We start from the raw sequence: 16,214 nt of genomic DNA on the forward strand, positions 1-16,214 counted from the left end.
ATCTTTGCTTTGTCTTTGCTGCCACAGTGGCGTGATGTTATCTTCCTCACTTGGTATGCAGGAGGTCAGGGGTTCGATCCTGACCCTGACGCCTGGATATTTGGATCTTGCATGTTGTCCCCATGGTCTCGAGGATTATTTTCTCTGGTTCCTTCCACATTTAGATGCATTCATTAAGGGTATTTGGCTGCTATAAATTTCCGAATGATAAGCCACTTCGTTAAGCTGTCATTTGTGGCCAGGTTGCTTCTGCAAAAATAAGCTAATAGCCTTTACCTGGTAAAATAAAATTGTTTAGTTTTATTTGTGTGTTTGTTTTAGTAATTTGCTTACCTTTCCTATACCTTCCATTCCCATCGTGTTTTTGTATCGTTTGTTGTAACGTCCTGACCCCGTGCCCCCACTGAACATCGCAAAAAAGAGCATCACAGCTCATCGGATTCCTCCAGCATTTTAAACATTTTGATTCTGCGTCTGTGTGTGTGTGCGTGCGTGCTCGCCACAGTTGCTCAGAAAGTGGTGGCAATGCGCAAGAAGTCCCAGCTCTCCGTCGGCCCGTGCCGCTCGCTGCCCAGCTCCCCCAGCCACATCCTGGTGCATTCCGCCTCCACCCCCTCCGCTGCCGTTGGCCAGGTGAGGAAACGCGGCCCCCCGCACGGCGATCCCAAGGAGGTCACGTGTCGCCGGAGACTGCTACGCGTTGTTTTCACTTTCGTGCTGTACAGCTCTGGAATTTATGTTCTGGTTATCCTGACTGTAAACATACGCAAACGGAAGGCAAACTGATGACGTGCATGTACATCATCGGAACGGGAAAGGGTTAATGTTGTGTGTGTGTGTGTGTAAATTCTAGGTGGTGGTGGAGGAGGCAGCGTTGCGAGCGAGACTTTGTGCGAAGGCTCCTCATCCATAGACGTGCACGTACATCATCAAAACGGGAAAGGGTTAATGTTGTGTGCGTGTGTGTAAACTCTAGGTGGTTGGTGGTGGTGGAGGTGGTGGAGGCAGCATTGCGAGCGAGACTCTGAGCGAAGGCTCCTCTTCTGTCCCGTCGACGCCCGGCGGAGGGCCTCGTGACGCCTCCAAGTCCCGAGAGGGCCCGGCCCCGCCATTGTCGGCCACTCCGACCCCCGTGCACAAACCCTCGCGCTGGCGGTCAAACATCTTCGCCGTAAGTCACGTGGACGAGCAGCAGCGCGTTTGAGGCTTGTCGTAGTAGACGTTTGTGGCTTGAGCCACTGGTTTTCCTGGTTATTTTTTTTACCTCTTTCTTAACTATGGCCTTTAATTGAGTTGTGTGAATGTATGTTGAACTTCTTTTGCACCGTACATAGCCAGTCGTGCTAGTCGGAGGTTCGGGAGAAGGAGAAAACTTGGTTTTGGTGTGCTATGCTGTTTGCGAGGGGGCACATTTAATTTTTTTTGTTTTTTTTTATAATTGCTATTGACTTGTACAGCATTGTGAGATGCAGTTTTGCATGCACGACGTTATATTCAAATTAATTGTTTTCATTATTATTACTGCAGATGTTTTAATGGTAGATACATGATGTTTGTAACACAGTATCCAGGTTCAAGCACACTTAGCTCCCGAGATGAGGGGATAATTAATTGGTCGTAGGAGGAAACCCACTCTTGCGAGTGGGAAAACTCAAAGCTCTGCACAGGTGGAATGGTAGAATCCATTGTTGTGTAAGGGATCTGCGAGCCACCCTCACGAGCACGCACCATGCAAGACACGACATCTCCGCTCTCACTACAACACTCACCAATCACATGCGCGGGAATGCGCTGGACGGGAGTCGGGGGTTCTAGATTTGAAGTTTTCGTGACTGCAAGGATTCATACTCTTTGGTTTTTTCGGTAAAGTCACGTAGGTAAAAAAAATGAAATAAATTAAATCACGACGTTTCGGGCGCAACACAAAGCGTCCTTCAGGTGGAGACACACTTTAGCGGTTGTGCTTCCGCTAAGTTGTCCCCACCTGAAGAAGGACGCTTGTGTTGCGCCCGAAACGTCGTGATTTAATTTCTTTTAATTTTTACCTACGTGACTTTACCGAAAAAAACTGAGTATGGGGGTCAGGGGTTAAAGGGCAGTGACGTCACCCGGACCAGGCGTGCCCGACGTGAATGTGTATTGGGAGCGAGGGCGGAGATGGAGGGGTTAAAAGGGGCTGTGGGACGTGTGTTCGGGGTCGGTTTTGGAACGAGTCTTGCTGTGCGTTGGAGAAATAAAGAAGTCCTTTAACCATTCTCCGACTCCTCTTCAGTTGTATGCCATTTCCTGCCCACGTCGTAGCACAAGTCTGCAACACCCAGCATTCCCAAGCATTCTCCCTTTCAAATTCTAACCAAGTTATTAACCCTGCTGAACTTTTGGAGATCTGGTGAAATATGGCCAATTCAACGACAGGTGGATGGACAGTTTCTCAAAGTGGCGGAGCATCGTATTGATGATAGAAACGTACGTGCGATATCATTCACCCCGATTTAAAGCTTTCGTGACTGCAGGGATTCATATTCTTGGTTCTTTCGGTAAAGTCACGTAGAAGGGAAATAATACAATAATAAAAATAAAACAATAAAATTCTCACGACGTTTCGATTGCACGGCTGCTTGTGTTGTGGCCGAAACGTCGTGATAATTGTATTTTATTATGTTTTATTTTTATTATTGTATTATTTCCCTTCTACGTGACTTTACCGAAAGAACCAAGAATGTAATTCACCCCATTTGTATGCGCCCTTGGTAAATTATGATGTCGAGTGAAACCCCGAACTCAAGATGTTGAGCTTTTTTGTCTCTTTTTCTCTCTTCTATGCGTTTGAAGTCGCGGAAAGGCAGCGACTCGGACAAGAAAAGTCTGGACGGGAAATCGGACAGCATCGGCAGTGGCCGAGAGATCCCCATTAAACAGGTAAAGGGGGGAGCAGGTAAGGGCACAATGAGGCACGGTTCATTCGATTAATCAAAAAGAGCATAAGAGGTTTTATTCGTCATGCAATATCAACCCCCCCCCCCCCTACTTAAGCTAGGTATAAAAACATTGTACGAACAAGTTTGAAGATAAAATGCACTTAAGGAGAAAGCAATGAGGAAGTAGCAAGTCCCGAATTCCGTTCTAAACACATGGAGATGCGGAGTGCATCGGACCGCAGATGAAAACTCAAGCCAGGCCCGAGGAGCAGATGTTTTAATGATAGATGCACAGCTAACAATTGTAATCGGCTGCTTTTTGCATGCTTGATGCTGATGAGAACTCTAGAATGAGGAACACATGGACTAGGGAACATGCACAAGCTCGATGTTTCATATTGACTTGTGTAAATGAAGTAACTAGCCATCAAACAAAGGTGGTCACTGCATCGCGCGTTTTCAGATGCGCTTCTTTCCGATATTAGGAAGCCACTGGAGCTATGCACGTTTAAATCTTAGATTGAAAACTCATCCCTTGAGAATCGCTTTTTGTGTTCAGTCGTCTTTCACGCACGCCTCCGATCAGCACAGTTGGCTACGTATGGTGCGAAAGAAGTTCAACATCCATAAAAGGGATGATGTCAGGTGGTCAACAAACAGTCGAGTGGCAGCAACATGAGGAAAACGCCCAAGAAAGGATGTGAGCCACGGAGATGGAACGATGAAATCTGCTCGTGTGCGACAGCCGGATGGATTACTGCATCGCAATACCGAGGGATGACAGCAGCTTGGGGAGCTCACGATGATGATGATGGTTAATGAAGGAAAAAGTTATTTTTAAATGAAGAAGAGAGGTCTAGAATGCTGCAGACCAGTGGCGACGTTATCCATGAAGAAACTTCACAGGAGAAATTTGGCAGCAGAGGCCGGCCGATCTAGAAACTTGCCAAGGGGGTACAGTCCTGAAATGTCAGGCTTTATACGTCGAACCCTTATAAAAATTATAATAAGAGAATGTATATTTTTGTTATCGTAAATATAATAAAATACCCACTAATATTTTTGGGGTCTTGAAAGGCGGGCGATCGCGCCTCTCCTCCCTCCCACATAGCATCTGATTAGTCGGGTTGCAGAAAGGAAGAGGAAACCTGTTTCAACTTTCATTGTCCCGTCAGCAGTGTCAGTGGTGGTTGTCAGTGTCGGGGGCCCGCGCTTTTGTCGTGCGGCGTGAATTGGATGTGGAATTGCAAAGACAAAGCCTCTACCACGCCTCTCCAAATCCCCACAGCCTCCTGCAATTTCCATCCTGCCTTACTTTGAAAGCTTTGCGTCGGGCACACGGAGCACTTGACTGATCTCCTGTTATTAATGCATTACAGTATCAGTATAATTACTACTACTATTTTTTGCTCTCGCTTTATATGTCTGACTGGCGCTCTCTCCGACGAGTGATGATCATTATTAATCACCTCGGCACTGCCTTGGGATGCTTTCCTTAGACTAATTGCCCACATTTTGTCAAGATAATGGCGGTCACCGATGGTACAAACTGAGAGGCGAAGAGATCGCGGGATTGGTCGGGGGGGGGGGCGTGTTGCAAGGACGCACGGATGGGTTGAGTGGCACTAGGGCGGGACATTTGATCGAGTCTGTCCGGCACGGAGGGTTCATTGACTTCGACGGGTCACACATTTTCCTTGTCGTTTTTCCTGCTTAAAAGTTTTCACGTGGTATCTTGCCGTGGAGTAACGGTGAAGCCCACCGGGCTTGCAATCCGGATGCCACCGGTTCTATTTGATCCCCTTGCACGGCAGTTGAAACAATGTCCACCCAGCGGTATCAATGGGTGTACACCCACAGTCGATCGGCAGGTTGCGCGTGGTGAGATCAAGTGTGGGTACTCGCGCACCTCTACCAATATGTCTGGGCGGTGTGGGTGAGTCGACCAAAATACCATTTATTGGGACCTATTTAGAGCTCCATCTCGTGGAGACACTTTTGCCAGCAGTGGATTGAGACGGTCATTTGCACGTTCGCACCTGTACCTCGTTTGCACTGTGCTTGGCTCAGTCAAGAGGTTGTAACTGGTAATCCTGCTACTGTGAGTCAAATGGCTTACTCACAGTGCCACTCGTTTAGATAGAATCACGCTGTCTTTTTTCAAGAATTTCTCTGTACGGTAAAATTTTCTTGTCAAGCGCAATACAGTCGGGAGGTATTGAACGCATAAATGCGATTGCATCCTCAACATAACTTGACTCACCCTGTCGCACCACAATGAAACAAACGGGAGGAATTATTTTTGAAAGTTTACTTTCGAACCGGACAAAGCTATTTTTAATTGCCGAATCTACGTATCCTCACATGCCTGTTGTTTTCACTGGGAGTAGCTGATCGGTGTGAGGAATGGAGGAGCTCCATAGATATTAGACAGTCCGTCCGTCATAGACAGTGGAGGAGTTTAAATGTCCTTGACCTGCACCTATACAGGTCTGCACACTTATGTTTTTGTTGCTTTCATTCATTCGCTCAACCTCTTTACCTTCCTGCCCTTGTAAAATATTTTCTCCACCACTGCCCCACCGCCCCCCCCCGTTATCCCTTGTTCCCATAGGGTGTTCTGCTCAAGAGGAGCGGCAAGTCGCTCAATAAGGAGTGGAAAAAGAAATACGTGACTCTGTGTGACAACGGAACGCTCACCTACCACCCAAGCCTGCACGTGAGTTGTCATCCGTTTCGAGATCTGTCGGTCATTGCGCGTGGCTACTTGCGTCCGGGTGGATAGTGGTCGAAGGGGCGGCTGCTATCGACAAAAAGGTTGTCTCCGATTAGGGATTAGCACGGTTGGATACGTACAGTGCGAAAAATTTCAACATACATGCTGCCCATAGACTAACACTACCCATAGACTCAGCACTGCCCATAGACTGAACACTGCCCATAGACTAACACTACCCAGACTCAACACTGCCCATAGACTCAACACTGCACCTCCTATAAGCACGGTTGGCTACATATGTAATATGAGGATATATCCGGCTCACTGACGTATCACAACTCATCATGGGGATTGGCTCTGCCGGTCCTGGTTTACAGCCAATGGGGGGAAGCCTGGGGGCGTGGCCCTGACGTGATGGAAAGATGACAGCTATGAGGATTGGTTCTGCTGGTCTTGGCCACAGCCAATGGGCAGATGAGTCAGGGGCATGGTCCCGGGAGCTGACGAGAGAGCCTGGAAGTTTCCACGGAGGCTAACGAGGATTGGCGGAAACGTACCACGTGACCCGGGTATTAAATAGGGGTGGAGACGAACGACACGTGGTCAGAACGGGAACGAACAGAGGGGGGAGGCCACGCGGGAGCGGGGCTCCGAGTTGCCACGTGGCAGTGTGTCTCTCTCTCTATATCTGTCCCTTCACGCTGCCTAGCAGTAGCGTGGAGTAACTGTAAGATAAGTTGAATAAAAGACGAATTCCAGAAGTCGCCTCAACGAGCTTTATTACACATACATTGCGAAAGAGGTTCAACTTACATACTGCCCATAGACTAACACTACCCCATAGACTCAACACTGCCCATAGACTCAACACTGCCCATAGACTCAACACTGCCCATAGACTCAACACTGCCCATAGACTCAACACTGCCCATAGACTCAACACTGCCCATAGACTCAACACTGCCCATAGACTCAACACTACCCATAGACTGAACACTACCCCATAGACTCAACACTGCCCAGAGACTCAACACTGCACCTCCGATTACCACGGCTGACTACGTATGTTGCGAAAAAGTTCAACATACATACGTACGTCATAGGCGGCTGCGAGGCTGTGCGGCAGGCGGCGGAGGGGAATGCGGCAGATCCTTAGTGGCGCTGAGCTTCTATGCCGCCACGTCTATATGCTTCCCCGCCTTCACCAACCCACACTGCCCAGGGCGGTGAAATACAGCCAGATAATCCCCATGTCTTCTACAGCATGGGGAGGGGAGGGGGGGAGGCCTTATTTGGCATCAATGTGGTGAGGTAGGGTCATGTTATATCCCCCACCACCTGGATGACGTGTGGAGACCCTCATCCAGCAGCAGTGGATTGACAAGAAGGGCTGTACATGTGCTCGGAGATATTGGCTCTGTCCGTTATTCTCAAATTATGATTTATTTACCCAGGAGACCCACGCTGAGTCTGAAGGCCCCTTTTTAGGAGGGTCCTGCATTGGGACGTTTGGCCAGCATTCTAAGCGGCTGGTTCGTGTACTTGTTCTCTCGCGAATCGATTACTGCAATGCCTCGCTGGTTCGTGTTTCAAATAAGGTCCTTGGTTGATGAAAAATTGTTGAGAATGTGGCAGTTGGGGTGCTCACCCGAGAACCCCATTGCGTGACCACATTTCTCCTGTTCTCTTATCATTTACACTGGCTTCCGGTCGTGAAACGAGTAGAGTTTAAGAGCCTTCTACCAGTTTTTAAAGCCTTGCATGGGCTGGCACCACCATATATTCACGAGTTAATTCATCCGTATACCCCCCTCAAGGTCGTTAAGACCTGCAGACTCCGCCCTTTTGTGCGTACCTCGATCCGGGCTGCGTTCTTGGGAAGAAGGGGGCGTTTGCTGTGTCTGCGCCACGGTTGTGGAATTCCCTACCGTTGGAAATTCTTTATTCCGACAATGTGGATACTTTTAAGTCTCGTCTTAAAAACACATCTTCTCGAGTCAGTTCATACTATTCACCTGCTCCGTCTCTCTTGGCCTTTCCTTGTCCTTATTCTAACAAGCGCCTTGCGACATTAGTGGAAGGCGCCATACAAATACATGTAAATTATTATTATTATTAATGTCTGTGTATTTAGCTATGGGAGGAAACCAGAGAATCCAGAGGAAACCCATGCAGATCAGAGGGAGAGCATACAAATACCCCACGCAGAAAAAAGGCACCCGAGATGGGAATCGAACCCAGGTCCTTCTGGCTGCGAGACACAAGTGCCACCACTGTGCCACCCTGCTGCCCCTACTGAATCCAACTGTCCTGTCTGTCTCCCTCTGATATGGTCTCCAAAGTATATCCCCTCCCTGGTGACCTGGAATGTATAAATACCCACGTGTTTCCTCCATTCTTTCTCTATGCCTCCACTAGAAGGTCACACTCTAAAGGATTCGTGGAACTTTTTTTCAGCAACATTTTAATTATCGAGCGTGAAATTGAACGGTTGCAATTGCGTGTGTGTGTGTGTGTCTGTACTCGTGTATGCGTGTGTGTGTCTCTGTACTCGTCTGTGTGTGTGTGCTTGATAGCAGCACTTGCCCCAACAGTCTGGTAAGGCTATGCGGGGGATTTTTGTCTTTGTGTGTCTGTGTACTTGCGTGTGTGTTTCTGTGATGTATGTGTGCTTGTGTTTCTTTGTGTGGCGAGTGAGACAGTGGTTAGTGCACTGCGCTGTCAATTGTTTTAGTGTAGTTTTGTGTTCCCACGTCTGCCCTCGCCACCGACACAACACGCACCGACCAGCGTGGGTTGAGACTGGAGAACACTGGAATGGGCGACCACCATACATCACATGTGTTATAGGTACAGGGCTACATTGCCAGCAGAGAGGGCAGTGTAGCAAAAAGCCATTAAACTGATGTACGCTCCGACGTCTTTGCTCTATGCCTTGACTAAATCCATTCTAATCAGCATGGTGAAGTATGGGCAAACAATCCCTACCATCCACACAGCATTGCGTGTTGATCCACCAGTGGATTGACAGGGCAGGCTCGATGTGAATTAATGAAAAAACACAGTTGTGGTGTTTTCGCTATCACGATGTTCCGTGCACTGCTGGATGCGCGAATCCTTGTGCGTTCGAGTGATCCCCACGCCACATCAAATGCGTTTGAAAGCGTGCCAAATCATTATTCCATCCAGAAACATATTCTGCTGCTGCTGCTGCATTTGGCCATAACTAGAGCTGTCGTGTGAAACTTGTAATTCAGTGCCTTGTACTTGTCTGTCTGTGTTAGAAGTTGGCATAAACCAGCCCAGTTGACCTGATGATAACCACTCGCTAACTGCCTCGCTCGCTAACTAACCCACTGCAGCAATTCCTCTCGTCCCAAATATATCGCCTCTTCATCCCAGAATCAGAATATTTATTTTATACTGGAGGAATCTGATGAGCTGTAAAGCTCTTTTTCACAGATCTCTAGTTGGGGCACAGAGCTACAACAACAAACAATACAAACACAAGGAAGGAGTGCAAAGTGTAGGAATGGTAAACAAATATTTTCAAATAAAATAAACAATGTGATTTAAAGCTTTCGTGACTGCAGGGATTCATATTCTTGGTTCTTTCCGTAAAGTAACGTAAAAGGGAAATAATAAAATAATAAAAATAAACATTTAAATGTTTATTGTGCCAGGTAAAGTCCACTGAGCTTGTTAGCTTATTTTCCAGAAGTAACCTTGCAACAAATGATAGCTCAGCAAAGTGGCTTGTCATGTGGGCATTTGCAGCAGCCAAAAACTGGAGGATCTGTAGAAAATTCCATGCGACTCCGGGGAGAACATGCAGACACCATATATACGGGCGTCAGGGTCTGGATCGAATCCACAACCTCCTGTATACCAGACGAGGTAGTTAACATCTCTCCACCATGGCACCACCGTTGGCGCCTGGGCGGACAGATGGGAGGTGGGTGGGGGGTTTAAGTAACTTGACCATTGTTTTAATTACTGCACAGGGAGATTTAAATTGTAACATCTGGATTACAAGTCCAGTGTGATAACCATTACATCATGGCACCCATCCGCCTGTTTACATATATTGCTGTATACCGTAGCAATACAATTTGGAACTGTATAGCACTGTACGTATGCCACCGCATCTCAGGACCATGTCCAGATAGAGTGGGCCTATTTATTTCGTCCCGCTCTGGTGGACCGCTATTATTTGTTGGCATTTCATTCCCAGTTCATTTGGCTCAAAAGCCTTTGGTGAAGTCGGAATTCCTCTCCATCCATAGATGCGTCGCCTATGCCGTTTGATAGCCTAGCAGTGGAAAATATGACTACTTCGGCATAAATACTAGGTTGAGCAGCACTTGGCATTCGAGATGGCGCCATTTCCACGGAAGCTCGCTGTTCACGAATAACAGTAATTTATATTTTTGTATTATTACGTATATCGTCTCGTGTAAATTCTCTTCAAAACGGTGCCGAATTTGTGACGGGCGCAGTTTTCTCCCCGCAGGTTGGTACAGCAAACCATAGGCGAGCAGGAAGGGCGGTCAGAACAGGCGTTAACAATTTCCCAATGCTCTGTGGTCCTATATTGGGATGTTTGGCCAAACTCTTAAGAACAGACTTTGGTGAACATTCCATTGAAAAAAAACATTGTCAAACATATATGTGGGTTGCCTCTACAATCACAAGTGGTTAAAGTTGACCTTTGGCCACATTTATGACTCATGGCGAGGTTGAATGTGAAAAGTGTCTCCGCTCTAATCGTGCATCAGATGGTTCTCATCGTTTTGTTGTTTAAGTTTTGGTTAAAGAGATAAAGAGGCAAAGGGAGGAAAGCGTTAATGTCACTTGTGTCTTTATTTGTGTTCATTGACCGAGCTGTCTTGTGATTGCCTCTTTTCTGCCGCCCTTAATCAAGGGATTCTGCTCCTGATTACAGCGGTGGCTTGAGCTACATTCAATTAGCCTTTGTAAACATGCTAATTACGGCGTAACGAGTGCTAATTACACCCGGGACAAAGCTAAAGTAGAGCACCCATCCAAACAGATGTGCATTTTTAACCAAATTGTTATTAATTAATTTATGTACTTGCCCTGCCTTTTTTTCCCTGCTAGAATAGTAATTCCGTAGACGGCGTGGGCGAGTGAGTACGTGAGTGTGTGTTATGCGCAGTGGCAGAGCAGCGAGCAACCTGCACTATGAGCACAAATCGCCAAAATTGGTGGCGAGTGATATCTGAATCGGTCCTGGGTATCGATCCTGTGTGTCCCCCCCATCAACCCCCCCATCCTCCCCCCCATCCTCCCCCCCCCCTTCACCAAACCTGCGCTGACAGGCATGGTGAAGTATAAATATAAGGGCGGTGACGTGGCCATATAGCTGTCGCGCGTTCTCCGCTTGTTGGCGGAGGTTCATGCTTCGAAGCCAGCGGCCGCGCTGGTTATTTTTGTTGTATTTAGTCGGTTGTCTTTCCCCTGCACCTCCGGTTAGCACAGTTGGCTCATAATGCAGTCTGTCACCATGGACGATGACCTCTCTTGCATCGGGAGTCAGTAATCCTTCGTCATCTTACGTGGTTGTAGAGTTTGATTACTGTGAGTTCGGTTGCGACTAGCAAGACCAGCGTTTGAACGTACTGCGTGAAAGAAGTTCAACATGCATACGTACGTATTACTCTAGGTGTGCATTAACTGTTAAACTACACGCTGTCTGCTTCGCTCACGGTAGACGTGAATAGAGCCCATGACGTGATTTGCAAGAGTATGATACCGTGTGTAGGTGTCGTCGTCCAAATTTGCAACAACAACAAAAATGTAAACAATTACGTCATCCCTTTACTGTGAAAACTTGACAGGACCCCCCTGGGACAGAGTCATGAGATTCTGGAAGGTTTTCCTGGGTAAATAAGAATATGTTTTCATATATATAATGGTCATAAATGCCCAAAGTTAAAAGTTCTTCGACTGCAGTTCGCTCATCTTGAGCCTGGCATAAGTGTTTCTAATCATTACAATTTATAATGCGTATAACGTGCTGTCAGTTTCACAAGACCAATTAAATGAGTCAATGAACTATGAAAATGATGGTGTCGTATAATTTCCATGCTGTCAACCACTGAAAAAAAAAACATTAAGTAAGTTGTAATTTTGTGGATTTTTTTTGCTATTTGTTTGCGACTTTCATTGTCGAGTTTGAGTTTTTTTTTATTTTAATAAATATTTTGTCAGGAAAGAAAACGCTTTTCTTAAAAAACATAAAACGAGCAGCAATAATCACCAAATATAACAATATTTTGCAATATGCACGATATTATTGCAGGTTCTTATATCGGGTGGGGATGATGCTGCCACAGTGGTGTAATGCTTAGCAGGCTGGACTTGCAATCTAGAGGCCACCGGTTCGATTTGATTTCCAGGTGCGGTGGTGGAAGCAACGTTTGGCACGTTCATTAATCCCCACTTGTCTGTGCAACAAGCAGTATTAAATGGGTGATTGGCAGGTCTTGTGCGGTGGGGTAAAGTGAGGGTATTCCTCCATCGTCAAAAGACGTCTGGCCAGCGTGGAAGGGTAGGCCAAAAATACCTTCTAGAGAGCACTTTTTCTTGAGCTGCCTCTAGTGGGGGGGAGGCCCTTCTGCCAACAGTGGTGTGAGCACAGCAATTGCAGAGCTGCGCATCTACCTTTAAATGATAAGCCACTTCGTTCACGTGACGAGCCACTTCGTTGAGCTATCATTTGTGGCCGGGTCGCTTCTGAAAAAGAAGCAAATAGGCGGTAAGGTAAAAAAATAGTGTAGTTGTATTTCTATATTTTTAAATCCTTTATATTAAGTTCACTTGCTTGCTTGCGCGCTTACGACCGTGCAAATCTTTCGGTCGTTTTTTACCCACTTCCCGTGATCCAGTCGAGCTGACATTTTGCACACAGACTCGTTGTGCGTGACAATTTATTTTCGTGAAAATTTTTTTCCAAAATTTTCCACTTTTTAGGAAAAAAAAAAATTTCATATTTAATTTAAAATACCAATGTGATAAAAATTTAACTCTTACTCAAGAAAAACAGAAATGAATAAAAAATAAAACCAGTTCCACGCATATAAAGGATTTATAGTGAATAACTTTGTTTTTACGGGTTAATTTTTTGTAAGTGATATCTTTACTTTTCCAATACTTTGCACTCCTATGAAGTTTTTGTATTGTTTATTGTAGCCTTCTGACCTGCCTCTAATGGACATCTGTGAAAAAAGAGCTTTATAGCTCATCAGATTCCTCCTACAGTCTAAATAAAGATTATGATTCTGAAATTGTTATTTCGAATAATATATTTGTGGTATCACCCTGTCGCTGCAGTAGCAGCAGCAAACTTATTATTATAACCGTGTTTGTGTTGGCGGACAGGATTACATGCAGAACGTCCACGGCAAAGTGGTGGACCTGCTGGGCACGACGGTGAAGGTGCCGGGAAAGCGCCCGCCGAGGGCCACCGCCCCCGGCATGTCGGCCTCCGCGTCCGTGACGTCGGGCAGCGCGCTGATCGGCGCCGCGGTCGGCTCACCGCTGGTTCCCGGAGCGAGTCCGAAGACCAACGGGCTGAGCAAGGAGCTGAGCGGACTCAACCTCACAGGTGAGTCTGCGTGGCAGTCCTAGTTGTAGTCTTGCTGTAGCCTTGTTCTGCGCCCAGCGGTTGCGATGTCTTCATAAATCCTATATTTAAACCCGGTGGTAAGGCAGCGGTGGTACAGTGGATTGTGCACACTATACTACAAATCCAAAGACCTCGGTGGGCATGGCTAGCAGTATATAGATGTATTGATGACATGGCCAGCCGTGGAAGTGACATGGCTGGTGTATTTGGCTGGTGGTGAGAGCAGTTAACAAGGCTAGCAGTGGGAGTGACATGGCTAGCGGTGAGAGTGTAGGTGACATGCCTAGCAGTGGGAGTGACGTGGCTAGCCGTGAGAGTGTAGGTGACATGCCTAGCAGTGGGAGTGACGTGGCTAGAGTGACATGACTGTTCGCCTTTTGCCGTTCTCTGGTCTGACACTGGTGAGACTAGGCCCTAAAGAAGGCTGTCTCTGGTGTAGACCTATCAGTTTCATGTATTATCAGAGCATGTTTTTGTTTACTTGTTCACCACAAGTACGTGTAGTTAATGCAGATATGATTCCTTGCAAAAGGTTTCTATTTGGTGTTTGAACATCTTAACACCGGTTTTATTGCCAGAAAGGGTAAAACCTTTTATTTTTGTTCATGGCTAGGGTATTTGGCTGGCGGTGAGAGCAGTTGAAAAGGGCTAGCGATGACATGGCTAACGGTGGGAGCGACGTAGCTAACGGTGGGAACGACGAGGCCGGCGGATGCAGCCGATGGAGGGGGGAGCGTGGGTGGCGTGACTTCGCGACGTCAGTGTGACCACAACCCCCGGGGGTCGCTGGCCCCTGCGCGCGCAACCACGGCGCTCCAGAGGTCTCGAGACGGAGCGGCTCTACCGCCGTCGTTGTTGTCGTCTCTGCAGGCCGCGCGCCGCCGCCCCACACGCCGCCGCACGCCCACACTCCCGAGCCGCGGCACCAGCGCTCCTGCTCCGTCTCCGGCGGAGACTCCTGGAACGACGCCGTCATTTTCATCAACTCCAGCCTCGGATCGGGTACGCGATTTCGTTTTTGAGTGGATGTGTGTGTGTGTGTTTTTTTTGTTCATCTTCGTTTGTTTAGATGTTAGCTTTTTGCCACCAATGCTATTTGTAATAAGGGTTGTTGTTTTTTTGGTTAGGTCACGTCAACGTAAATGTGTCGTTAAACCCGCCAACACCAGACACAGCCAATTAGTAAGGTTTGTCACGTAAACAGAACGTGCAAAATGTTGTGGGTTTACTCTCCAACACACCAGTGTGCTGAAGTAGCAACTAATCAGCAACCATGATCAAAAGAAATATCATGAGTGGCATGCTCCTGTAATTGTAAATAATTATCGTTGTGTTAGAATTAAACATCTAATGATTAACTAATTCCCCCCCCCCCACCCTAGTTAACAATTTGATAAATTGCCACAATTCAGGGTTGTGATTTGATTTTAATAATCCGTCTCTCTCTCTCTCATTTTATGTAATTTAGATTTTTTTTTCCATGGAGGTATGTTGAACTTTTTTGCACCGTACATAGCCAACCGTGCTAATTCGGAGGTGTAGTGTTGAGTCTATGGGTAGTCTTAGTCTATGGGAAGTATGTATTTTTAACTTATTTCGCACCGTACGTAGCCAACCTTGCTAATCGTAGGTGCGGGAAATCATTTTTGATTGCATGTGTTGTGAAAATGTCACTTAATTAGCCTACACGTAACATTACCATATATTTTGCATGCAGTTTGCATGAATTCGTACACGATTCACGACACGTTTATCGCAAGTGTAAGGCTCTGTTTTAATTTACAGATGAATGTATCGCTGCGTGCCGAGTGAACGCTGTAATGCGATTAAATATATACGCTGTAATGTTGTAAATTCTCCACGCCATCGTTCGCAGCTTTCATTTCGCAAACCAGCCTAGCAAAGCAACTATGGTTGCCACAATTATTTGCAGAATAGAATAAAAACCCGATAAAACCTATTACACAAGATTAAATAATACTAAGTATGTATGTCGAACTTATTTCGTACCGTACGTAGCCATCCGTATGTAGCCAACCGTGCTGATCAGAGGTGCGGGGAAGCACAACAAACTAAACACAAAAATCAGTTCTAAAGAAGTAACGAACAAGATAACCATGCAAGTAAACAGATGCGCAGACAGAACGTGTTGTCCGCGTATTTGTTTTCTCCTTGCGTTAAACCAACTGTACACTCGTTATTTACGACTCTCCCCTGAATATTTCAGCATAGACATTGAAATCAAATGTCGAAAGGTTTGGTTTTGCTGCGAGTTACTTGCGGTTTCAGACATCGGTAGCTTGTTTTAGGGTTCGGCAAAAAAAAAATCGAGCCAAATTAAAATGGCTGCCGTCTCTACCATCGGCGTTGCCAAGGGACGTGTTATAGTTCCTATTTTTATTACGTTTGAGATTCGTAGTAAATTACACATATTACAGTAATCAGTGGTTTACAGGTACCAGCCTAAACATGACAAAAGCATTAAGCTTTATTCATCATTAATTGCTTTCGATGTCACGGAATCATTTAAACTTTGCACTAATGGGAGCCTCATTAAAACAATTTAACACCAAGAACAATGCCGTGCGCATGGTTTAATGTTATATCGGGGGAATTTTTTTTTTGTTCTGTTACAGATTCCCTCCTACTCGAAGGGAATATCTGTATGTCTTCAGAATCGTTTCATTTATTCTCCCTTTTAAAGTTCATCTTCTGCTGCAGGGCCTAACTAAAAGATTAAAAAACCTATTTTTTTTACTCTGCTCGTTGGATCGTTTTCTGAACATTTTAACCTTGCCGTATTTTTTTTCACGCAGCCCAGAACCGTCGCGAGTGAGCGTTCACAATTACAGCAATTTTTAAAGTGCGCGCAAATTAGCGACTTGGAATTCAGGCGCCTCCGCTGAAGAGTAAAAAATTCGCAAAT

General features: G+C 46.2%; 1 protein-coding gene across 2 annotated transcripts in view; it reads left to right on the top strand.

Annotated features, from left to right (window-relative positions):
• LOC144943477 (arf-GAP with GTPase, ANK repeat and PH domain-containing protein 1-like) overlaps positions 1 to 16,214 on the top strand; it is a 65,871-nt gene that overhangs the window by 24,729 nt on the left and 24,928 nt on the right. For both annotated transcript variants that reach the window (XM_078870946.1, XM_078870947.1), the window contains exons 7-12: positions 506 to 633; positions 977 to 1,171; positions 2,833 to 2,919; positions 5,533 to 5,637; positions 13,042 to 13,267; positions 14,159 to 14,290. In XM_078870946.1, coding sequence (XP_078727072.1) covers positions 506 to 633; positions 977 to 1,171; positions 2,833 to 2,919; positions 5,533 to 5,637; positions 13,042 to 13,267; positions 14,159 to 14,290 — 873 coding nt within the window. The remainder of the gene's footprint in view (positions 1 to 505; positions 634 to 976; positions 1,172 to 2,832; positions 2,920 to 5,532; positions 5,638 to 13,041; positions 13,268 to 14,158; positions 14,291 to 16,214) is intronic.

The sequence above is a fragment of the Lampetra fluviatilis genome, chromosome 31 (genome assembly GCF_964198595.1).
Source record: "Lampetra fluviatilis chromosome 31, kcLamFluv1.1, whole genome shotgun sequence".
Taxonomy (NCBI): Eukaryota; Metazoa; Chordata; class Hyperoartia; order Petromyzontiformes; family Petromyzontidae; genus Lampetra; species Lampetra fluviatilis.